The following is a 26,250-nucleotide window of genomic DNA, read 5'->3' as shown; positions in this document are numbered from 1 at the left end:
GCATGTGTGCACACTCTCTGTATCTGTCTTGTCTGTCTCTCTATCAGTCGCACACACGCTAGAAGCATTTTTCTTAGGCTATCATAAAAAGTATGGCTTTTCCATTACAGCACTTTCACACATACACCTCCCTACACTCTGCTTCCATTTGTCACTTTCCCACGATGCCCTAAGTGATGCCTCCTAGCCACTTCGGGTTAATTCTCTTTTTTCCCTTATTTTTGCTTGCTTGTCACATGTACTGTACACATGTACTCCACGACCAGTGCCCTTAAGATCTTTTCCTCCCCTCTCATGTTCTCCCTTGCAAAACTGAGCATAATGTAATCTCCTGCTGTAATCCAGCAGGACAGAGACAAGAGGATCACAAATTCAACACCAGTTTACTTAGAAAGCAATGTCTCAAAATAAATAAATTTACTTATGTGAGCTACTGTTGAAAAAGCACATTCCTTTAGGAAAAACTCACAGTCCCCAAATGAATAGTGTCAGTAAGTCCTTGCTATAGGATCCTATCATTCAATTTCATCAAGTGTTCAAGACCATCATATTATACTAAGTCAAAGTAGTTTTCACCCTCAAAATTTAAGTAGAACTGTAGCCAACATAAAGGAAAATATAAAATCTTTTTTCCCTTCTCCAATGTGAAATACCAGAACAGAAAGCAAATTACCTAAATCTATTGGTCCTTCTCTTAATCCATCTAATTCATACAGTCTTCCATTAACTGGAACATAACTGACAAAGTGGAAAGCATCTTCTTCTTTGGCTGATGTCTTTGTATCAAATTCAAACATCTGCTGTCTACATGGAAGAAAAAGGAGTGAGAGCAATACAAAAGAAAAGAGAGAGAAAGGGACAAAAAAAAAAAACAATAGAGAGATAACAGAAAGACAGACACAGATCCTTTACCTGGCAAAACTGTTGTGCACTTGTCGAATCACATCTGAGTTGCTCAATGCCAACCCTTTCATCTAAAATAATATTGAAAAATAGCCTATTATAACAAGAACAATCACAAATAGGTCATTTTAAGATTAAGAAAACTACTCACAGCTGCATCAAAACTTTGGGAGAATTCTTTAAATTCTGATAATGTCTCTCCTAAGTGGACATCTTGATGGGTACAGTTCAGTAACACACTTACAATAGCCTGAGTGGCACAAGCATTATTAATTACCTACACAAACAGAAAAAGGAAGAATACTATGAGTTTTAAATTTTTTAACCAACAAAACACCCCCCAAACAGAAGTAGTATTCAAATAGCATTAACAGCCATGGTGCACACCCTGAGGCAGGCAGATCTCTATGATCAAGGCCAATCTGTTCTACAAGAGATAGTTCCAGGACAGGCACAAAAGCTAAACAGAGAAACCCTGACTCAAAAAACAAACAAACAAAATGAATGCCCAACAAAAGTGTATACTCTTCACATACTTTCATTCAATCCTGTCACAGTGTTATCATATTTTACGTTCAACAGACTACATGGACCTTATATAAACATGCGTCAACAAAAACAGTTAGTAGTACCTCCTATGCACCAGATAGTTTTTTGTGTATTTTATATATGCCAATTATTTTAATATTCCCAACAAACTATTAAAATACTATTTTTATTTTTATGGAAACTGAGGCATAAAAAAATTAAGTGGTTTCCCAAAGACATATAGCTAATTGAGAGATTCTGACTCTAGAATTTGTGTAGTAGACATCATGCCAAGTTGATATATAGATATATGCCAAGTATATATACACTTCTCCAACAAAATCATTACGTATTTATAAAATATTATCTTCTACACTGCTCACATGAACTATACATTCAATGTAAACATCAACAAAATGAGATGCAAAGAAAGTGGCTAGAGAGATGGATCAGCAGCTTGCTGCTTTTACAGAGGACCTGGATTTGGTTCACATCAGACTGCTCACAACTGTAGGTAACTCCAGCTCCAAAAAAATCCAATGCCTCTAGTCTCTAGGAGCACTCGTGCACATAAACCCACATGCAGACACAAGAGCATATAAATAATTAAAAGCAGAAACAGTGAATCAGACTGGCATTCAGAAAGCAGAGTTCAAGGCAGACTTATTCTACATAGTAAATTTAATGCCAGCCAGGGCTCCCCAGTGAGACCCTGTCTCAAAAAACACACAAAACTACACACACACACACACACACACACACACACACACACACACAAAACAATAAATGAGTTAAATTCTGGCTTCTTATGAAGAAAATAATACTTTGTTTCAAAGAGGTATGGGAAGATAATCAGTCAGCAGAAAACAATAGAGGAGGATACCGTACATCCTGCTTTAGTCTCTGTATGTATGTATGTAAGAATACATGCCCAAAGATACATATGCATGCAATATACACATAACATAACACAACACATACATGAAGAATATAATATTATATTTTAAGTATAAAAAGTAAATTCAGAAGGTTTAGGAAGTAGGATCCCTTAAGCTTCAGTGTTCAACATAGTAAGACCCTATCTCGAAAATACAAAATCAAACTAAGCATGTTGCTCATGAAAAAAATTGGGGAATGAGAAGCCACAAAGAGATATGAACAACAGAAAACCAAACTAACATTGAAGAAATAATCTTAACTGATGCATCAGAAGTCCTTTCTAAATAAACTTTTATATTTTTATAAAGCTTTATAAATTTGACTAAGTAAAGCAAATAGAATGAAATTCACGCTAAGATATGGAAAGTTTATGTAAAGGAAGAAATTAGGGATAAAAGATATAAGAACTAGAAAGCATTTCTGGTTGTACTGGTATGGTTATCGTCATGGGGTCATTTGCTAAGTTACAAATCAATGTTCTTAAAGATTTTCTAAAAGATTTTTAATGCAGAAACTACATAATAGAAAGTGTTCAAGAAAAACTAAACTGAAATTAAAGAGAGAATTGAAACTACAAACAAGATCAACTAGGTTGCTATCCTAACCCTAACAAAAATGTGAAATACTAAAGGTAGAATATTAACAATAAAATTACTTTCATGTAAATAAGGAATCTAGAACTCAAGAATGTGTCTAAAATTAAAATATAAAATAAGGAAATGCTAATAACCATATGAAATAACATTAAGAATCCATACCCAAATTGGGAAATTCTAAGGGGAACTCAAGAAGAAATAAATAGCCTGAAGTTTTTTATTAAATTTAGAGTAGTTTACAAGATTTTCACAAACCAAACTAAGATGATCTTACAGGCCAAATCTACCGAAATTTGGGGGGGAAATCATCTTGTTTGTTGTTGTTCTGCTTTACTTTTTCAAGATAGGGTCTCACCAGGCTGGCCTCGAACTCTCAGAGTTGCCTGCCTCTACCTCCTGAGTGCAGGGTTTAAAGGGGTGGGTCACTATGCCTAGCACTGAAAAACAATCATCCTAACTTTATAAAAATTCTTCAAGATAATAAAAATAAAATAAATTCCAACTTATTTCACTGAATTACCATGGCCCTAATACTAAAACTAATCCAGCCAAAACTATTTTGAAAAATTAAGGCACATATCATTTATAAATAATAATTTAAAAACTTTAAGCAAACTACAACAATATTTAATTCAGTCATAAAGATGGACCACATTATGACCAGCTGGTCAGTGAAGGTATAGAAAGGTTATAAGAGAAAAATTCACCAGCATTAGCCATAGTAACCTATTAAATGGGGAGTACTAACCTTGATAATCTAAACAGAAATATAAAAAGTACAGTATCAACCGAGCGGTAGTGGCACATGTCTTTAATCCCAACGCTTGGGAGGCAGAGGCAGGCGGATCTCTGTGAGTTCGAGGCCAGTCTGATCTACAGAGCAAATTCCATGACAGGCTCCAAAACATACAGAGAAACCCTGTCTCAAAAAAAGTACAGTATCTTTTCATAATAAAAACAATAAACTAATGGTAATACTTTGTTATTTAAAAAAACAAAGTTACAAAACAAGGCAAAGTCAGTATACTAAATAGAGTAACAGTAGAAGTAGTCCTTTCAAAGTCTCAATGATTTTATTGTAGGTAAATGAGCCCAAAGGTTTAGAAAACATACAACTCCTATTACTTGTAGGTGACATAATAATTTAGATGGCCATAGAGACAATTACAGCAGGCATATTCTTGGAAAAAAGTAAGGAAGAAGACCTACTAGTTACTGGCATTTATGAAGAAGCAAAGGTATTAAGACAGTGTATAATGAGATATATCAGTGGATGGATCAGAGTCCAAGCAATATACTCTTCAACACAGACATAGAACTTTGGGGTACAACATAGGTATAACATAAAACAAGGAAATAGGGGCTGGAGAGATGGTTCAGCGGTTAAGAGCACTGATTGTTCTACCAGAGGTCCTGAGTTCAATTCCCAGCAACCACATGGTGGCTTACAACCATCTCTAATAAGATCTGGTGCCAACTTCTGGCCTGCAGGGACACATGTAGGCAAAACATTGTATACATAATAAATAAATAAATCTTTTTTTAAAAAAAAGCAGCTTTTGCAGAGCTTGTCTTTAAAAAAAAAGAGAGATAAATGTTTAACAAATCAAGTAAGGAAAAAGAATAGTAATCTACATGAAAACCAAAAAGCTGGACATCTTCTTCACACTACTATATCAAAACCTATATCCAGAAAACTATACTATATAGATAAATACCCTTTATAACCGGAAAGAGGACAATTTCTGAAATCAAGTATAAAAAGCACTGACTCTACAAGAAACGCTATTCCTCAAAGAAACATAACAGTAAGATGAGAAAAAAGAGCAGGTTTCTTTCCTCCACACAGAGGTTCAGAACTGAACCAGGCTGGTAGGTCTGGTGGCAAGCTCTTTCACCTGCTGAGCCATCTTGTTCACTCCCAGCTTTCAATTCTTATACTTTGCGAGGAGTACTGTAAACCAGAGCTGCTGTTTCAGGGAATGTGTTTAATATTTTCTCCTAAATTGCACATCTATATATTACACAAAGCCATCATTCTATTTATGGAGATACATGAAAAATTTACACAAACAAAATAGGAGACAAAAATTAAACCTAGCACTGGCAGACAGCACAAGCGCATCTCTAAGTTCAAGGCCAACCTGGTCTACAGAATGAGTTCCAGAATGGCCAGGGCTACACAGAGAAACCTTGTCTTAAAAAAACAAAAAACAGGCCAGGCAGTGATGGCGCCCACCTTTAATCCCACACTCGGGAGGCAGAGGCAGGCGGGTTTCTCTGAGTTCGAGACCAGCCTAGTCTACAAGAGTTAGTTCCAGGACTGACTCCAAAACTGCAAAGAAACCCTATCTCAAAAAAACTCAAAAAACAAACAAACATAAAACAAACAAATAAAAAGAAATATACAGAGAAGAAAACACAAATATCAATCAATAGTAGCAAAGTACATGCAGATTCTATAACACACAAAATAAATGAATTATACTGACAACTTATGCATGGAATTTAATGAGTGAAAAAGTATCTCAAAATTACATATAGCATACTTTTTACTAAGTAAAAATATACATATATATTCCTTTTAAAGTTTGTAAAATTACAAAAACTATTTAAAAATGCAAACAAGAATCCTGGGGAGAAAGTTCAGTCAATAAAGTGTTTGAAAAATAAGGTAGTAGTATAATATTTGTGTTTGAATAAATAAAGCTTGCCTGAAGATCAGAAGACAAAGCATAATAGTCAGCCATAAAGGCCAGGGAGTGGTGGCACACACCTTTAATCCCAGGACTTGGGAGACAGAGGAAGAGGGATCTCTCTGAGTTCAAGGCCACCTTAGGTTGAATCTAAAAGAGAAACAGCTCATACAAAGGTGATCCCAGAACTTGGGATCCCACACTTTTAATCACAACACTAGGAAGGTGGAGATGGAGTGTTATGGCTGGGGAAGAGACGGGAACTCAGTGGAGTGTGGATTTGATGTGGGTGGCGAGCACTGCAGGATCGCCCTTTTGTCTGAGCCTTGGTATGTTAAGATCTCTCTTGGCTTGGCTGCTTTCCTTTTCTGATCTTCAGGTTGAACCCCAATATCTGTCTCTGAGATTTTATTATTCATGCTACACCCCAGAACTCACATTAAAAAAAAAAAAATAATGGCATAACAATCATGCCCAGAATCTCAGTGCTGGGGAAGTAGAGGTAAGTAGATACCTGAGTTCCATGGACAGGTAGCCTAGCCTATTTGCTGAGTTCTGGGCTAGTGGGTGATCTTTACTCAAAAAAGTCGATGGTGCCTGAGGAATGCCCGTGACTGGGCTCTGGCCTCCATACACAAATGCACACATGTACAGATACGGAGAAACATACACACATACACACACAGAGTGGCAAAGGTGAACAAGACACAGAATTCCACACGATGGCTACGTTGAATGAAGAGAGGGAAAATACAGATTACATTAGAAACAGTAAGACAGAGGAAAATACAAGAAGTTTATTCATATTCTTAGGTATTTATTGTACTTTAAATAAACAATAGCCAAATAAATAGATAAACTATGAGCCAATCATAAATTTGTTATCAATCAAGATATAAACCATAAATTTGTTATAAATCAAGTATAAATACACATTATTAATTCTTTGTATTCTCAGCAAATTAAGAAAAATAAAGGCATCACTACTGTCTTCCTCCTCCATTTTCTCAATCTACTCACATAATGCTAGTTACTTTACTTCTTAAGTATTAAATATATTCAAATCTACATCCATCTCTACTTTCAGTCTTGCTTATTCTCAACTGGCATTTTATTAATATCTATGCTTATAATCTACAACATGTCAAAAATGCATCCTTGCAATGTAACCAAGCTGATTTTCTAAATGAAAATTTTATCATGTCATCTTTCTGAAAACCATTTTATTTTTTTTAATATTTATTTATTTATTATGGATACAATATTCTGTTTTGCATATATGCCTGCAGGATAGAAGAGGACACCAGACCTCATTACAGATGGTTATGAGCCTCCATGTGGTTGCTGGGAACCGAACTTGGGTCCTTTGGAAGAGCATGCAATGCTCTTAACCACTGAGCCATCTCTCCAGCCCTGAAAACCATTTTAATAGCTTACTATTATTCACAGAATAGAGAGAAGAATCTTAATGAAGGCTGCTGCACACATGAACTCACAGTGGCTATGACTACATGCTTAAGGTCTCTGCAGATCAAGTTAGCATACTAGCACAGATGGGGGAGGGGTTCATGAAGTCCTATACATATGGGGACATTTGGGGAGCTAAAGGCTACTTACTGATGGCTGTTGGAGGAGAGAAGAGGTGGTTTTATTCAGGAACGTGTTCCTTCAGAGACTACTCTGGCACAGCCCTATACCCTTGCACATATAGGCAACACTCAGTAGACTTGGTGGGCTTAAAAGCAGAGTACACGAGATTGGGACAGAAACAAGGTTATTAGAGGAGCTAAAGGGAGGAAGTGAGTAGAAAGGCATGAGGGGTGGATTTGACCAATACATATTATATGTATATATGAAATTCTCAAGCAATAAAAGTCTCTCAAATAATAGTATTAAGATTTTTAGATGTTTAAAAAAATCAAAAGTCCTAGGAATACTGATTTATTGTCCCTGAATCTCATAGATAACATGTAGGAATTTTAAAACCTTGAGAAACTTATTTTTTTCCACTGTATAATTCTAAAATGTTTCACTGATTCTTAATAAGAAAAAAAAAAGGAAAGTGTCAATCAACCTAAAATACACTATGTGATCTGTCCCTTTCCTTCAGGTATAATTTGACAGTTGTTTCCTAGTATCTATCTTTGTTTTTTGAATAAGAGTTGAATGCCCAATGGTGACCTGAAATAGAGACAATCTTCTTAGTTTCCTTTGCTAATTCAAGTTACCAAGCTTTATTTTAAAAGAAGTAAGCATGTAACAGTGACAAATTATACAAATGTCCATAAAGACAACAGAGTATGCTGCCTGCTTTCTACCATCTGAAATCTGGAACTGTGGTAGAAGGACCAAACTCGGGCAATGATCTTGGACCATAAAGAAACCTCTGAAATAGCAGACATGCACAAAGGAACAAAACTGTTGCGTAACAAAACAAACTTCAACAAATACAAAAAAAAATGGAATAACCCAATGTACCTTATCAGATCACCATGGTATAAAACTAGAAGTTAACAGCAAGACTAATTCCAGAAAACCCACAAACAGATGGAAATTAAACAATGCTCACCTGAATCATCAATGGGTCAAGGAAGAAATAAAGGGAGAAATTAAAAACTTCCTAAAGTTCAATGAAAATGACCACACAACAAACCCAAATTTATGGGACACAATGAAAGTAGTGTTTAAGAGGAAAGTTCATAGCACTAAACACCTACATAAAGAAACTGGAAAAATCCCACACTAGTGAATTAACAAAACATTTGAAAACTTTAAAACAAAAGAAGCAAACTCACCTAAAAAAAAACTAGATGGCAGAAAATAAAGTGAGAACTGAAATCAACAAAATGGAAATAAAGAAAATACAAAGAATCAAGGAGACAAAGAGCTGGTTCTTCGAGAAAAATCAACAAAATAGACAAACCTTTATCAAAGCTAACCAAAAGGCAGAGAGAATATCCAAATTAACAAAATCAGAAATGAAAAGGGGGACATAACAACAGTCAAGAGTAAATACAGAGAATCATCAAGTCATATTTCGAAAACCTGTACTCCACAAAATTGGAAAACTTAAAGGAAGTGGACAACTTTCTGGATAAATATCACTTACCAAAATTAAATCAAGACCAGATAAGCAAACTAAACAGACCTATAACTGCTGAAGAAATAAAAACAGTCATCAAAAGTCTCCCAACCAAAAAAAGCCCAGGACCAGATGGTTTTAGCTCAGAATTCCACAAGACTTTCAAAGAACTAATACCAATACTCCTCAAATTGTTCCACACAACAGAAACAGAAGGAACATTGCCAAACTCTTTTTATGAAGCTACAATTACCCTGATACCCAAACCACAGAAAGACATTACTAAAAAAGAGAATTACAGACCAATCTGACTCATGAACATTGATGCAAAAATACTAAATAAAGTACTAGCAAATCGAATCCAAGAACACATCAGAACCATCATCTTCCATGATCAAGTCGGCTTCATCCCACAGATGCAGGGATGTGGGAAGTACTTGAATGCATTGGCACAGGGAACCACTTCCTAAATAGAACCCCAGCAGCACAGACACTGAGAGAAACAACAAATAAATGGAACCTCCTGAAACGGAAAAGCTTCTGTAAAGCAAGGGACACGGTCAACAAGACGAAACAACAGCCTACAGAATGGGAAAAGATCTTCACTAACCCCATATCAGAGAGAGGTCTGATCTCCAAAATATACAAAGAACTCAAGAAATTGGACACCAAAAGAACACATAATCCAATAAAAAAAATGGAGTACAGACCTCAACAGAGAACTCTCAACAGAGGAATCCAAAATGGCTAAAAGACACTTAAGGAAATGTTCAACATCCTTAGTCATCAGAGAAATGCAAATCAAAACAACTCTGAGATTCCATCTTATACCTGAAAGAGTGACCAAGATCAAAAACACTGAGGACAACTTATGCTGGAGAGGTTGTGAGAAAAAGGGAACACTTCTGCATTGCTGGTGGGAATGTAAGCTGGTACAACCCCTTTGGATGTGTGGCGATTTTAGGAAACAACCTTCCTCAAGACCCAACAATACCACTTTTGGGTATATATCCAAAGGATGCTCAATTGTGCTACAAGGACATGTGCTCAACTATGCTCATAGCAGCTTTGTTTGTCATAGTCAGAATCTGGAAACAACCTAAATGCCCCTCAATCCAAGAATGGATAAGGAAAATGTGGAACATTTACACAATAGAGTACTACACAGCAGAAAAAAAAATGACAGCTTGAATTTTGCAGGAAAATGGATGGAGCTAGAAAACATTGTTTTGAGTGAGGTAACACAGACACAGAAAGACAATTATCACATGTACTCACTCTTAGGTGGTTTTTAAGCATAAAAAAAAAAAAGCCAGTCTACAAACCACAATCCCAGAGAACTTAGACAACAATGAGGACACTAAGAGAGACTTACATAGATCTAATCTACATGAGAAGTAGAAAGTAGAAAAAGACAAGATCTCCTGAGTAAATTGGGAGCATGGGGACCTTGGGGGAGTGTTGAAGGGGGGGAAGGGAGAGGCAGGGAGGGGAGCAGAGAAAAATGTAGAGCTCAATAAATATCAATTAAAAGAAAAACTGTTGCATATAACATGACATCTCCCCATTGTTCTCCATAATTAGCTACTGGCCTTTTATAATCTTTTACTAGTCATATTTCCTTTTACCATGAAGCTGTCATTAGTCTAAAATGACCCTCTGCCTCTTCCTCCAGTTAATACCTACTTAACCTACAGTTTCAGCTGAAATACTACTTACTCAGTTTGCTCAGACCTCCTCTGTAGTGGTATTTTGTTTGTGTTTTAACAAATAAAGCTCATCTGAAGATCAGAGGGTAAAGCAGCCCTACTAGTCAGCCATACAGGCCAGGGACTCTGGAGACAAGAGGCAGAGGGATCTCTGTTAGTTCAAGGTCACCCTGGGCTAAACAAAATTGAAACATCTAAAAACGAAACAGAACTCAAACAAAGGTGATTCTAGCACTTGGGATCCTAGGCATTTAATCCCAGAACTAGAGAAGTAGAGACAGGAATGTTATGGCTTGGTGGAAAGAGAAATATAAGGTGGAAGGAGACAAGAGCTCAGTGCACTCTGAGGACTATCCCTGCAGTTTGAGGATCATCCCTGAAGTCTGAGGTTTGGTGGACATAGATGCAGTTTGAAGATGTAGTGTAAGGGCAGGACTGCCCTTTTAGTCTGAGGATTCAAAGAGGTAAAAGGTCTCTCAAATAGTTGGCTGTACTCTGATCTCTCAGCTTTCTCCCCTAATATCTGACTCTGGATTTTTATTATTAAATTTTATTATTAGAATTTGTGTCACACTCCTCAACAAGGACAAATTGCTTTTTATTTATTCAGTTAATAACTTTGCCTTCAAAAGTTTGACTCCTTGGTTCATCTCTGCCTAGGGGTTCTTGAAAAGTGATGCCTGAGAAAGATGTCTTTATATAGGAGCTTTGTGCCATACTCATATGCTAACAATGTACCTTAGAGTGGGAACTTTGGGTCAGCATTATCATTTCTATCTCCTATGGGCAGGAGACTAAGGTAACCTACATGAATAACCAATCAGATCTATAAAACCCATCACCACTACAAATCATTAGGAATTTCCCTAACGAGTGTCAAAAAGCATTGAGTGAAAAGTCAGTATGATTTGTAACACCACTGGCAGAATATAACTGGAAGTTCCACCCTTGGAACTTTTCTGGATTTTGCTTCAAATAACTTTTATTGATTTTTATCTGTATATCAGCTCTAGTAAACCATAGCTGGTGAGTCTAACAGTTTTTGGTGAAGCCTACAAGTCTTTCTAACTACTCAATCAACTCTCTCCTGACAGGCAGAAAAGATGTAGTCAGACAAACAAAAAGACAGTTAGTAAATCATGACTTAGCTGTCAGTAACATGACAAGAGGATTTTGTACAAACATATTACTGCAATGTAATGCTTCAGCTTTCAACGTACAATCACATCCAGTTCAAATGCAGTATTTAAATTTCAGAATATGCCCCTAAAAGTCTAAATACTCTTCACTGCAAACCTTAAAGCTCTTGAAACATAATCATAGATGATGTATTTATGTAATAATTCTCTTCACAGCCTCTCATAAAACATAATATTAAGAAACCAGTAATTTGACATCTTAAAGATAGTATAATAGTACAATACAAATAAAATATTAAATAATGTTAAGAAAGAAATTTAACCCAGGGGGCTGGACAGATGGCTCAGTGATTAAGAGCACTAACTCCTCTTCTAAAGGACTGGAGTTTGATCCTAGCACCCACATGGTGGTTAGCAATTGTCTCTAACTCTAGTTCCAGAGGATCCGATGCCCTCTTCTGGCCTCTGCAGGCAATGCATGTGGCAGGTAGGTAGATATGCATGAGGGCAGATCTGCTGGCTACCTGGATGGTGGCACCTATGATGGTGGTGAGTAGACTGAGGAGCTGGTCTGTTTGCCCCATCAATCCATGGTGACGGCAGTGAGGAGTAGACTGAAGGAAAGATCTACTTGCCACCTAGTGCCATTATGATGATGATGTCTGGGCCGAGCTGCTGCCAAGGACTATATGGGGTCCCTGTCTAACAACAGCCATGGTCTGTGTTTGATGTCCATGTCTCCTGGTGCTACCAAGTGTTTGCTGATTCCAGCAGCCTGGGCTGCCTCCTTCATCCATGTTTGAGTCAACGATCCAGGCTGCTGCTGGGGCCATACTGACCAGGATGGCCTTTGCTGTCACTTGGGACTATAAAGACAACCAGGTCTAGGCTACTGTCAAGGACCATGTCTGGGTTCGGGGTCCTACCACAGCTGAGGTCTATGTTGACCCCCATGTCAAAGGGAGCCATGAAAGGCCACATGAAGCCTGAGACTGGGTTGCAACCTATGGCCTCATTTGTGTATGGGGGCCATACTTCTACCAAAGTCATCCTAATACAAGTTGCCAGAGCTACCACTTGGAGTTAGGATGTCAATCAGGCCGAGGGGCTGCCTGAGGCCATGTCTGGGTCTATGTCCCAGCCGTAGTCAGGGTCTCTGTTGAAGTCTGTGGCCCAGGTTGCCACTAGGGCCAATACAGAAGTCCGAGATCTGGACCAGAGACTGCAACTTGGTTGGACTCTGAGGGCCACATCACAGCAGGGGCCATACAGATATGGGTGGACTGTGCTGCCACCCGGGGTCAAAGTGTCATCTGGGTCCAGGTTGCTGCTGAGGGTCATGTTAGGGTCTGTGGCCCTACTATATCTTGGATCTGTGCTGATGTCCAATACACCTGTTACCATAGAAAGCCATGGAGTCAACAGAGATCAAGGGCCATGTAGGTGTCTCAGGGCCATCCTGCCACTGGGGCAGTGGTGACATCCAGACCCAATCACTGATGAGGACCAAGTGAGGGTCCATGGTTCTACCATGGCTGGAGTCTGTGCTGAAGTCCGGGTCCTGCACCGCTACCAAAGGTCACATAGAGGCCCAAGGTTAGGGCCACAACCATTCCCACCTGAGTGACAAGTCCCTTCACCCAGAGAAAGGATGTCTAGTGACCCAAGCTGATGTTGTAGGCCATGTCTGGGTCCGTGGCCTACCTACAGCTGGGGCTGTGTGGTTGTCTGTGGTCTGTGTCACCTCAGGAGGCCCTGGGAACCATGCGAGATGAAATCAAGAGGGCCATGCTCTTCCTCTCAGTGTGGGATTATAAAGGTGTTTATGGTCATAATTATAATTCTACACTTTTGGAAGTAACATTTTAACTCAGTAATAAAAGCATATTTTCCAGAAAGAACAAAGAAATTCTAACTTCTCTTAAATATATGAAATTCAGAAGTTAAAGAAAAATAGAAAGAGACCAAGAATAAATAAACAAATGGAAAGGAGAAAAAAACCAGAGAGGTTACCAAAGGTTCTTAAGAGCTACAGTGTGAGCTAACAGGTAGGAACTAAAATAAATTCCTATGTTTATACATGATTTGAGGATATCAGAAACAATCACAATTTTTAAACTTAAATAATTTTTTGGCTTGGATTTCAAACACTGATCAAACCAGCAAACTAAACTATTTCTTTTTCAACTTTTCAGAACAATGGGCCAGTTATATGAAGGAAATCTAACGTGGATTTAACGTTTTCCTGATCACTGTATAAACAAGAGCAGTTCTGAAAGTGTGAAGATAAATCTCTAGGAAGAACAAAAATCCTTTCTAAGTTCAATTACTTCTATTGTAATTCTAAGGCAGTTTTCACATTTTCCCCTGCTTTTCCATTTGCTGATGGCATAAAAGTAATGGAGTATTTTTAAAAACAACCTAGATGTCCTTCAACGGAAGAATGGATAAAGAAAGTGTGGCACATCTACACATTAGAGTACTACTCAGCGGTAAAAAACGACATCTTGAATTTTGCATGCAAATGGATGGAATTGGAAAATACTATTCTGAGTGAGATAACCCAGACCCAAAAATATGAATATGGTATGTACTCACTCATTAGTGGATACTAGCCATAAACAAAGGACTATAGTTCATGATCCTAGAAGCTAAGTAATAAGGTGAACCCAAAGAAAAACATATATAGATCCACCTGAAAATTGGAAGCAGAAAAAAATCGCCTGACAAATTTTGGGAGCATTGGGCTGGGGGGAAGAGGGAAGGGGAGAAGGGAAAAAAAGGGGGAGAAGGGGAGGGTTGGGGAGAGCTTGAAGGAATGGGATAGTGGAGATGGAGGAAGGACAGATATGAGAGCAAGGAAAGAGATATCTTGATTGAGGGAGCCATTTTGGGGTTGGCAAAGAAACCTGGCTCTAGAAAAATTGCCAGGAATCCACAAGGATGACCCCAGCTAAGACCCTAAGCAATAGAGGAGAGGGTGCCTGAACTGGCCTTGTCCTGTAGTCAGACTGATGATTATCTTAAATATCACCATAGAACCTTCATCCAACAATAGATGGAAACAGAGACAGAGACCCACATTGGAGCACTGGACTGAGCTCCCAAGGTCCAGTTGAAGAGTGGAAGGAGGGAGACTATGACCAAGGAAGTCAAGACCATGAGGGGTTTACCCACTGAGACAGTGTGCCTGAGCTAATGGGAGCTCACCAACTCCAACTGGACTGGGAATGAATGAGCATGGGATCAAACTAGTCCCTCTGAATGTGGTTGACAGTTGGAAGAGACTGAGGGGCCAATGACAATGGCACTGGGATTTGTCTCTACTGCATCCTATTCTCTTTGGAAGTATACCTTGCTCAATCTGGATGTAGCGAGGAGGGCCTTCAACTTTCCACAGGGCAGGGTGCTTTGCCCTCTCTTAAGATTGGAGGAAGGTGGGGGGGGGGGAAGATTGTGGACGGAGTGGGAGGGGAGTGAGGGGGGAGGAAGTGGGAATTTGGATTGATATATTTTAAAGTAATAAAATAAAATGGTAACAATAATAACGAATAACTCCTGATACTAAAAAAATAAATAAAAATAAAAAACCCAAACAGTAGCATTAAGCAGGTTTTTTTTTTTTTTTTTTTTTGTGTGTGTGGTTTTTCGAGACAGGGTTTCTCTGTGGCTTTGGAGCCTGTCCTGGAACTAGCTCTATAGACCAGGCTGGTCTGGAACTCACAGAGATCCGCCTGCCTCTGCCTCCCGAGTGCTGGGATTAAAGGCGTGCGCCACCATCGCCCGGCAAGCAGTTTAATTTTAAACTAATTTTTACACAACTTTAATCCCTGTGATAGTTTGAATTGTAAGCTAAGTTGATACCTTTTTTCTGGAACATCATTTTTACTTGAAAGAATAAATGACTAACCAACATGATTTCAACCAAGAGTATCTGACAAATTTCTTAAAATAAATAATAGCACCCTATAAGAAAATCTCACGAGTGCTTATCATTGATTTGAACTTGCAAATAAAAATTAGAATTTTTTATTTATAAAATTTATAAAACTCTGAACAAACCCTATGTTTACAAACTTAATGACATGATTTTTCTAATATAGAGAATGATTTTTAACAAATGTGACTTGCTACAATCCTCAGTTCGATCAAATAAATATTTAAATGAAGTATATAAACAGTGAGTTTTCCAAATAACATTGTTTTACAATCATTTAGAATAAAAAAATGACAAAGGATAAAATAATCCACAGGAATTTAACAGAGCAAAAGGCTCATTTCACAAAACAACTAACGTTTTTGGGTTTTGTTCTTGAGACAAGGTCTTACTGTATAGCCCTGGATGAGCATGAACTCATTATATTGACCAGTCTGGCCTCCAACCAGAGTTCCACCTGCCTCTACCTCCAAACTCTGGGATTAAAGACCTGCAGCACCACCACCCAGTTTGACATAACTTTAAGAATAACACTTTGAGAGTTTCCATACAGTGTTAAAGAACATCAGTTACCTAAAAATATATTACTCCTCTCCTAACTACACACATATTAAAGTGCAGATTTTCTTTACTGACTTCAACCAAAGCAAACCAAACAAAAAGAAACTGTTGTGGAATATTACTTTCAGATGCACTTTTGTTTACACTGCATTCATTTAAGTGAAGCTATGTTACTGTGCTTGTCTAAAATGCTTGATGGTCCTAATAAAGAGCTGAACAGTCAACATTAAGGCAGGAACAATGATAGGCGGGGGCTGGCAGCCAGAGAATATAAATAGGAGAATCCTGGGAGGAGGGACAATGAGGAACAGGGAACAAGGAGTGGTGGACATCAGGGGCCAGCCACCCAGCTACACAGCCAGCCATGGAGAAAGTAAAGAAAGGTATACAGAAATAGAGAAAGATAAAAGCCCAGAAACAAACGGTAGTCGGGATAATTTAACTTAAGAAAAGCTAGCAAAAAGCAAGCCAAGCTAAGGCCAAGTATTCATAAGTATAAGCATGTGTGTGATTTATTAGGGAGCTGGTGTCAGACCAGCTTCAACAAGTATACCACTTACCAGGGTAGGAACTTGGGGATTAGAAAAATAGTAAAGAGAACAAAGACAAGAGTGAAAGTAATAAAACAGAAGCATAGGATAGTACTGGAGGAGTTCTCGTACTGAAACTGCCACGTTTTATTTTCCACATACTTTTATACCCCAATACAACACGGGGAGAAGGCAAGAGACCGCTTTAACATGATACAAAGGACAACTGGAACAGCTACTTGCTTCAATCCTTTGAAACATCAAGTCACTAATTCATAAGAAAAGCATTCTGTTGTTTAGACAATGAATCCACCCTGGACCAAGTATATAGCAGGCAGCCACTCCCTAGGTCAAACCTCTTAATTCAAAAGAAAAAGCAGAAGCTTGAATTCTCTGACCTTTGGTCAGGGTGGAGTGGATCCACCTTTATGGCCATCTCAATGTCCAAAACACCAAGCAACTCCGCTCTAGGTAAGAGTGTGCAGCCACACTCATTAACAACTTTAAACAAGCTAAAATTCTCTGACCTTCAGAGAAGGTGGAAATAGACTCACATTTTTGGGCCTCCACAAGCTAGGTGGTGGGTCCCTCAAAAAGCCAAAAGAGCTTAAGATCTCATAACAAAAGACTAATGAAGAAACAATCTACACGGATGCCATTAATCCAGGTATTATATATATTTGAGATGATTTAAAACAATGGATTTTTTTCTTTTTACCATTTTCACATTTTGGTTTGGTAGAGTTATATTTTCATTTAAAATATGTTATTTGAGCCTCATAAAACTATATTATAGAATGAGTGCTTATACCTCCTGAGTTTGTTACTTATATTAACATGTAACAATCTTGTTAAATTTTAATCAATTAATCATCTTTTAAATGTCTCAGAGATAATCCAAAAGTAATTACTGGCAATAAATTTTTAATGTGCAAGGGTACCCCACAACAAAAGAAAAGTACTAAATTAGATGCCAATACACAGAGTCCCTTGACTTGTGCAATTTTTCAGACAATCTACAGACCATACCTGCTTGGCAAAAAATATTGTTTCAAGTCTGGAGTCCTGAACCACAGAGCCTGCAGGTTCTTCTCCTGGCTGCCACTTGAAAAGAAAAATTAGCCCATGAACTGGCCTACAAAATGAAAAACTAAATTAGCAACATCAAAACCACATCATCAACATATTAAGTCATAGTCAGCTATTTCACAAAGAATACAAATTAACTAAATTAAGCGAATACGGAAAATTTTTAACTAAAACAGCCATTTATTCATTAGAATGTGGGCTTAAAATCTAGATCATTTAGAACAGAATTATATAGGGTTTTTTTTTCTCAAATTTGGAATCGATTCATTCTTATGTGAAATCACTTTAAAAAAAATAGGAAAATAACTGAGTGAGTATGCTAACACAAGCCCAGCACTTGGGAGGTAGAGACAAAAAGGAACAGGAGTTTGAGGCCAGCCTGAGCAACTACATGTCATAAACAAGGGAAATTGAAAATAAATAACACAGTAAAACTGGAAGCTATTCATTTATATCAAACTCCAGTATGTACAAATAAAGTTCCTAGACAGTATTTATATAAAAACAGCTGACTATACACACTTTTGCATGATTACTGAATTTACATATATATAATCCTCAAACTACCGTCTGAATGACTACTGCCATCTCAGACATAATGAAGTTACTCACTCTAAATAGACTTATAAGAAACATGAAGTCATTAAGATTTATCTTTGACAGCTTCCTTCTCAAAAAAACATTCTTTACTGTACTTTAAAATACAGTTCATATGATACATCTTCACCTTTCCTGATTGCAACCAGAATGAATTTCATCCAACCACTGCTCTTTCTACGGGCAAGATGAAAGCAGGAGAAAGAAATTCATCTTTTTCTAACTACTAAAAACAGTATTGTAGCTATAAGTACGCACCCCCCCCCACTTCTATTTTATTTATTTTGTAAGCTTTGGGTAACAAAGTCTCACTCTGTAGTCCAAACTGGCCTCAAACTCATCCCAGCCCTTTGCCTCTGCCTCCTAAACTGAGATTACAAACAATGAGGCAGCAGACCCAGCTGCTATTTTCCCCTTGAAAAGTCTATTTCTTATGGCCATTCTAAGACTCTAAGAACTCTCCCTAGGCGGGCGGTGGTGGCACACGCCTTTAATCCCAGCACTCGGGAGGCAGAGGCAGGTGGATCTCTGTGAGTTCGAGGCCAGCCTGGTCTACAAGATCTAGTTCCAGGACAGGAACCAAAAGCTATGGAGAAACCCTATCTCGAAAAATCAGAAAAAAAAAAAAAAGAACTCTCCCAAATGAAGACTTATCTGGTCCTCCATTTGTAGCTACAGTTAATGTTTTCTGTTTGTTTGTAAAGACAGAATCTTATTACATAGTCTCTACAAACAGGTTGGCCTGGCCTAGAAGTATCTATATACCCATCACTTGATCACTTGCTAGGATCCAAAAAAAAAAGAAGCAAACAACAAAAAAAAAACACTAAAATGAAGAGACAAAACTAAAACTTCACTTACTTTAACTTTTCAAAACTCTCAGGCTCTAAGCTCCATATTTCTTCTACTTGAGCTCCTCGGCAACCTGAAATAAATTATTTTCTTTAGAAAACAAATAACTTATTTTCTCCTTTACCAATAAATAACACACTAACTAAAAGAAAGACAATTCCAGGACAAAGACAAACTAAAATGGTAAAGCAACTACCACTCCTAGCCAGTGCCCACTGCTGCCTACATTGCTTCCCAGTGAGTTACTGTGAAAGCAGCAACTAAATGATCTCTACCTTCAATGTATCTCAATTTTCAGCTCTGTTTCTTACCTCTCTCTCTCTCTCTCTCTTCTTTTTTGGTTTTTCGAGACAAGGTTCCTCTGTGTAATAGCTCAGGCTGTTCTGGAACTCATTCTGTAGACCGGGCTGGCCTGGCCTTGAACTCACAGAGATGTGCCCCATTCCATCTCTGACTCCTGAGTGTGCCATCAACACTCAGCCTTAACTCCCTTCTTAAATCATCATATACTTTCTTGTGTGAAAGAACAACTGTGACTTTTTATCTTTACTTTCAATACATTCCATGTATGTATTTTCTACAAAAGACTCTCCTACATCACTCTTTTCCTAACCCAAGCACAATCTTCTAGACCACCAGTTTCCAACTGCAGTGATTTTGCTCCCCTGGGAATATACAGTAATGTCTATAGAGACCTTTTTATTGTCACTAGTCTGGAGAATACAGATGACTTACCACCGATCTCTAGTAGGAAGACAGAATGATAAACATTATACAGGACACAAATCATCTGGCTGGGTGAGATAATACATCTAAAGTTCCCAGTACTCAGAGCTAACAAAATAAACTCAAAGACAGCTAACACAGTATAATTTAAATACAAGAGTTCAAGGCCAGCCTGTAATGAGGCCTCCAGAATAACCTAATAGTGTCATCCCCAATTAAGAAACTTTATTCTAGAAGAACTATAGTAGTCATGTGGTAAACTCTCATCCCCAACTGCTAAATTTGAATCATGACTCAACCATTTACTATGCATGACCATTTTGCCTCTATATCCTCATTCTCATACAGCTGTTGTGAGGCACAAATGAAATAAAACATATTTAAAACAGTGCCTAACACTGTAGGCCACTCGATGTTAGCTAGTATCACAATACATACAAATGACTATGCCTACCAATGTCTCTAGTGTGCAAACAATTTCAGATGGATTCTCTAATACTTACAGAGTATATATAACTCACAGAAGAGTATTCAAGATACTAAGTTGTCAGCCTAAATTCACCAGAGCTTCTACTAATTAAAACATTTGCTTGCAGTTGTCTGGAAAGCTAATACTCCTGATTATTTTCAAGTGAGTACTGAAGAAGCCTTCAGGCCTCCTAGAAAACTTAAATGTTCTCTAGTTTAATGTTAGAGTTCCTCCATTCAGTCCCTAGCACAGAACCAAAGCATAAGCTCAAATGCCTATCACCTCATGTCTCTTGTTTCATTCTCTCAAGTGCTGAATTACAGGTCTGAGCTACCACACCTGGCTGTCTTGAAGCTCAAACTTGAAAGATATCAGAGCTTTGCTTTTCTCATGCACATATACAAATCAAAGCCAGTACCTGTTTTGTCTAAGGCAAAATTAAAAAAAAAATGTATTCCTGTTACACACAGAGGGAGGAAAACAATACCAAACACCAAGAACTTAACTCTCCTACTCTATATTAAATAAAAAGTTGAGAATAATCAAGGAGTGTAGTTCCTGCAAACAGGCAGAAGAGCCTTAATTTGGATTCCCAGTTCCCACAAAAAAAAAAGTAAAAGACAGCAGGCTACTATATTCCTAACCCTTGGGGGGCAGGAGAGTGGCAAGAGACATGCAGATTTTTGGAGCTTATTGGCCAGCTGGCCTAGTTAACAGTTAAGATCTAGGTTCAATGAGAGAACCCATCTCAAAACACTGAAGTGGAGAGGAATTGAAGAAACTTTTAGCCTCCAAAAACACATGTGTACTAAACACACACACACACACACAAAGATGAGGGAAGAATTTTTGTAGTTAATGAAGTACTAGGATTTATCAAATCCTTTTGGTGTGCCAGGTACAAGTAGTAGGCCCTGTCAAGAACAGGCATTAATAAACCACCGCAACACTTAATAAGCCTTACAATCCAAGAGATAAAGACGTACAAACCAAAGACAGTGCAGAATGCATGTGTTAGATATGAAGGATACACAGGACACAGTCTACAAGCTCAGGGTTGGACAGATCATTCATTACTACAGATGTCTATGAGAACATTTCCATGAGTAATTGAACTAAATTCTAGACCATATGATCATATAATCTGTCATCCAAACCAGAACACTCTTCTAGAGGTTCTAATATTAAAATGACAGAAATTTTGAAATATTTATGCACTAACATATTGACACAGGTCGTTTTATAGAAGCATAAAAGTCCATTTATTTATTTGTTTGTTTGTTTATTTATTAAAGTCTGCAGCACCCGGTATTCCGATGCGGTCTCCCATCCAAGTACTAACTAGGCCCGACCCTGCTTAGCTTACAAGATCAGGCACATTCAGGGTGGTACGGCCATGTACTATTTGTTTGTTTGTTTATTTGAAACAGGGTTTCTCTGTGTAACAGCCCTAGCTGTCCTAGAATTAACTCTGTAGACAAGGTTGGCCTTGAACTCACAGAGATCTGCCTGCTTCTGTCTCCCAAGTGCTGGAATTAAAGGCGTGGGCCACAACAACCTGACAAAACATCAAATCTAATTTCAAAAATATTCTCATTTTTCTCCCCACTCCCCTAGATTTTCACTATCAACTTATGTTGACCTTGAATTTGTGATTCTCCAGCATAAGCCTCCCATACCTGGCCAAGAAAAAATGATTTACAGTAGTCATACTTTTGGTTTTAAATGAGAGATTTTATTAAATATATAGCAAGTCAAAAGTAAACGAACAATCGTAAATTACAGGTACTTAGCAAAAGTCATTAAATTGGCCTCAACTTCCCCCATTAGTCTCTGCTGGATGTTGTGAAAGCTGTGATTTGTTCTTTCCCCGAAGCCTCACTGGAGGGGACAATCTGCTCTGCCCAATCAGCTACCTCAAAGGGACTTCCCCAGTGGATTTCTGCTCAGTGTTTTCAGACCTGAGGATGTTTTGGTTTTGGTTTTTTTTAGGATTTATTATTTTATGTGTTTTGCCTGCATGTATTTATGTGCACATGTATTTATGTACTTACAGAGGTCAAATCTCCTGGAACTGGAACTGGAGCTACAGTTTCATTGAGCTGCCATGTGGGTGCTAGGAATCAAATCCAGGTCCTCTGAAAAGCAATTGGTGCTCATAACTTTTCAGTCAACCTAACTCTACAAGCCTAGAATGATGCTTTTTCCTAAGTGTTTATTTTTTAATAGTTTAATAGTATGTCTGCATATGCATGAGTTCAGGTATCCTTGAGAAGGATCCCCTGGAGCTGGAGTTACAAGCAGTTATAAGCATACGTGTTCTTAATCACCGCACCATCTCTTCGGTCCCGACTTGATGCTATATCTTTCCATCTTTTGCTACGTTTTTTCTTACTTTAAATTGCTACATACTTAATAAACTCATGTATTACAAACCAAGAGTATGGCTATCAGGATTCTCCAAACCAAAGAGAACAATAATTTTTCCTTCTCTATAAAAACTAATTTGATGGCATTCTCCCAAAATGCTGCTATTCCCTTAAACAACTGCCATCTTCCAACAGATGGCTTCAAAACAATTTTTCATTTTCTTAACATCACCAAGTCTACCAAAAGCAGTAGAGATGACTCCAGCTTCCATACACCCCACAAAAAGCACTCTGGTAAGTTTTCCTCAACCCCATTCTCAGTTAACCTATGGTACATATGATCAATGCCACATGACTGGTGATATGAATAAGCAACCTTTAAAAAAAAAGGACTATACCATCTGAACTTAAGTAAGAGCCCTAAATCAGAGACTGATAGATACCCTTTAAATAATCAGTCCTGTTTGGGGGATCCCAATAAATATAAGCAATGCTTATGCACCTCCCCAAACTACATTTCTTGTATGAAAGCCAAGTATTAACTTGTCTCTTTCCTCAGAATAAAGTAAAATATACCTTCAATGTGATCACAGAAGACCTAATCTCAAGGAAACATCACATTGGACCCAAGTAATTCCCATCTGTATTAAGGCATGGGTCAGTAGATACAGATGAGGAAATCACTCCAGATAAAGACCTCAGTACCTTGCTACACCTGGATCAAAACAGTGAGCTAAAAGTATGTACAGAGTAGGTACTAGTCTAGTCAGTGTTAGTGAGTTCATTTCAAGGAAACCTGTAGTAGTAGTATTCATAATACAAACAGGCGTTTCACTTTCAAAAGAATTAACTTCCAAACCCTACTGTAAATACAAGAGCTGGGCAGGAAAAAAGATGGAAATAATTGGAATAAAGTTGGTTTTTCTTCCTTTGAAGCATTTGATGATATAAACTACCTTCATTTAACTTTTTGCAAAGTTCTTCTACATTAGCAGTCAATCTATTAATAAACTATTGCTTTATTTTTAATATGTACAAACACATTCCACATTATTACTCAAATGTCTAACTTTACCTAAATTATTTTCAAATGCCAAGGTTTCCATATACGTGGAACTGGCTGTAGACTATATTAATTTCTTGTTATCGTGTGTGTGAGAGAGAGTACTAATGTGCCTATGCCACAATGAGTGTGTGGAATTCTGAGGACAACTTTGGGAGCGGTGAGCGCCTTCTACCATCGTTTCTGAGGATGGAACTCAAGTGATCTGGCTTGGGCAGCAAGCCGTTTTTTGGTTACTTGTTTTATCACCACCCCTAGACTGCATGCTTTAATTTAAAAATAAACTTACTTGGGCCACTATCTAAAGTGAACTTTTTTAAAGGAAGTTAAGATTCAGAAGGTAGCCAGGAAGTGGTGGCGCTTGCCTTTAAACCTAGCACTCGGGAGACAGAAGCAAGTGGATCTCTGTGAGTTCGAGGCCAGCATGGTCTACAGAGCTAGTTCCAGGAAAGCTAAGGCTCTAACACAGAGAAACCCTATCTCGAAAAGATTTTGAGGGTAAAATTTAACAATAAACCTATAAACAGTTCAAATTCAATAAAGGATCAAAACGGACCGAGTTTTCGTTCCTATCAAGCCTATTCTAACTGCACTTTATTAGCAACTCAGGCTAAAACTGGAGTCACTTTCTTCTTTCCTGCATTCAGGAAACCAGCAGTCCTGTTAATTATTTTTTGTTTGTGTAGGACAAATATACTACTGCTCAACCTCTACTTAAGGCTGGCAGCCCTAAGAACTCCTTTTTTAATGTAGCATGTTCTGGGTGTATTCCTGCTCCAGAGAATGAGGAGAAGGTATTTCCACATGCAACTTGAAACTGAAATAATTACGCAAATACCAATTCTACTTCCTCTGTAGCCCATGACTTCATCTCAAGCCAATCACCCACAAACTTACCATTTTCAAGAAGGTTCTCTCATCTCATTCTTTCATAACTCTGAATACTGTAGGCATAATCCATCTTAATCACAAACTAATTTTATTTCAATATTTTTGACCTTCACTCAAATTTTTTTTGAAGTTAAGTCCCTAGTGACTACAGGGCAACCCAATGTATACAATATGATATATAATATGGCATGATTTTACCTTTTCACCCAAGATCTATACTCTTCCCGCCCATTCATTACACCATAGTTTTAGTGACTTGGCTAGCCGTTCCTTAAACTACATTCAGATTAACCTTACTTTTGCTTGGCTCTTCCATGATCTATATGCTTAAAACACTTTCTGTATACTCTCAATGTAAGAACACCTAATATAGTTTAAGTTATCAGTTCTTCCCAGCAGCAATTATTCTCATTAAAATTTCCCAATCCTTAACTGTATGCTGGAGGTACAGTTGAACATATGCTAGGTAATCCACATATCCAGTTATTCAGTCGTGTACAACAGACAAGATCTACATTAATGTTTGCTCTATCTCCGATACAAATTTTAACAACAAAGTTAAAAACAATACTTGAGAAAAAAATTAAAATGGGGAGGGGAGCCCAAAGAGACTGGGAACATAAGGGAAGTAAGGATAAAATGTCCTATTGGTTGACTAGTACGGAAGGAAATAGAGTCGGAAAGAAATTCAGAGGTAAGCATGTGGCCTCTAGGCGAGAAAGCACTACCTCGAGAAAACTCACTTCACCGGAAGCCAAAAAGGAGGGAGCAAAAGAACGGGGACGCAGCGTGCAGGGCCGCGGAGTCGCATCCGTGGAGGTCCGGAGGAAGTGCCCACAAGCGAAAGGTGACAGTTCTGTTTCGAGAAACTAGCATCTCGAGTTCCTGGGCGGCTGGGGCCTCAGACACCACCCTGGAAAACGCACACCCTAGAGCGGAGGCTCCGCACCCCGACGGCCCGAGCGATGCACCTGACCCCCACCGGGGACAGGGAGGCTCTGCGCGCGGGCAAGGGACAGTGGAAAGGACAAGAATAAGCGCGCAGGAGATGATGAGGGAGGGAGACAGGGAAGGAAGGCGCTCGAGTCAATTCAAGTAGAGTCCCAAGTCCGGAGAAGACAGCCGTGGCCAAGGCAGAGGGGATCCTCGCCCTCCCTCGTGGTGCGGCTCCCAAGATCACAGCGGAGACGCGGCTGCCCAGGGCAGCCCTACTTTCCACGCTCGCCGACTCCAGTCCCTCAAGTCACTTCTCCGACGCCGGGCGTCGGGGGAGGGGGCGGCAGGTGACCACCTGGCCCACCGTGGGCCTCCTCCCGGAACCCCCGGCCCAGGACGGTCCCCTTGGTGCTCACCGAATCCTTTAATGAGCTCGGTGAAGACCCCGGGGTCGCTTTCCATGAGACACCACTCCCCGGCATTGCTCGTCATGGCCCCGGCCACACGCCGCCCCACTTCCACCGCGCGCTCTCCGAAGCCCCCAAGCACCAGTCCGCTACCGGCCGCGGACCTCAGCAAAACCCGCCGCCGAGCGTCAACCCCACGTCACCCCGCCTACTTCCCGACAGCCTCCGGGC

At 38.8% G+C, this 26,250-nt stretch overlaps 1 protein-coding gene and 1 non-coding gene across 8 annotated transcripts in view; both read right to left on the bottom strand.

Moving 5' to 3' along the window:
- Nucleotides 1-26,239, bottom strand: part of Uchl5 (ubiquitin C-terminal hydrolase L5) — a 42,091-nt gene extending 15,852 nt beyond the window's left edge. For 4 of the 7 annotated variants that reach the window (XR_012912065.1, XM_075988172.1, XM_075988171.1 and 1 more), the window contains exons 1-6: nucleotides 26,029-26,231; nucleotides 19,168-19,231; nucleotides 17,650-17,755; nucleotides 1,055-1,180; nucleotides 913-974; nucleotides 674-804 (exon numbers count right to left, since the gene is read on the bottom strand). Coding sequence is in view for 5 of the 7 variants with exons in the window: in XM_075988172.1 (XP_075844287.1) it covers nucleotides 674-804; nucleotides 913-974; nucleotides 1,055-1,180; nucleotides 17,650-17,755; nucleotides 19,168-19,231; nucleotides 26,029-26,104 (565 nt within the window). In the remaining 2 variants the exon portion in view is untranslated. Of the gene's footprint in view, nucleotides 1-673; nucleotides 805-912; nucleotides 975-1,054; nucleotides 1,181-17,649; nucleotides 17,756-19,167; nucleotides 19,232-26,028 lie in introns of all 7 variants that reach the window. The other 3 variants (XM_075988175.1, XM_075988176.1, XR_012912066.1) reach the window with 2 other exon arrangements.
- LOC142859252 (small nucleolar RNA U109) lies at nucleotides 24,464-24,595 on the bottom strand. Its single transcript, XR_012912165.1, has one exon. It is a non-coding gene; the product is annotated as a small nucleolar RNA U109 (small nucleolar RNA).
- Nucleotides 26,240-26,250: the final 11 nt, after the last annotated feature.

This window comes from Microtus pennsylvanicus, chromosome 10 (genome assembly GCF_037038515.1).
Source record: "Microtus pennsylvanicus isolate mMicPen1 chromosome 10, mMicPen1.hap1, whole genome shotgun sequence".
Classification (NCBI taxonomy): domain Eukaryota; kingdom Metazoa; phylum Chordata; class Mammalia; order Rodentia; family Cricetidae; genus Microtus; species Microtus pennsylvanicus.
This window is presented reverse-complemented; position numbering and strand designations above follow the sequence as displayed.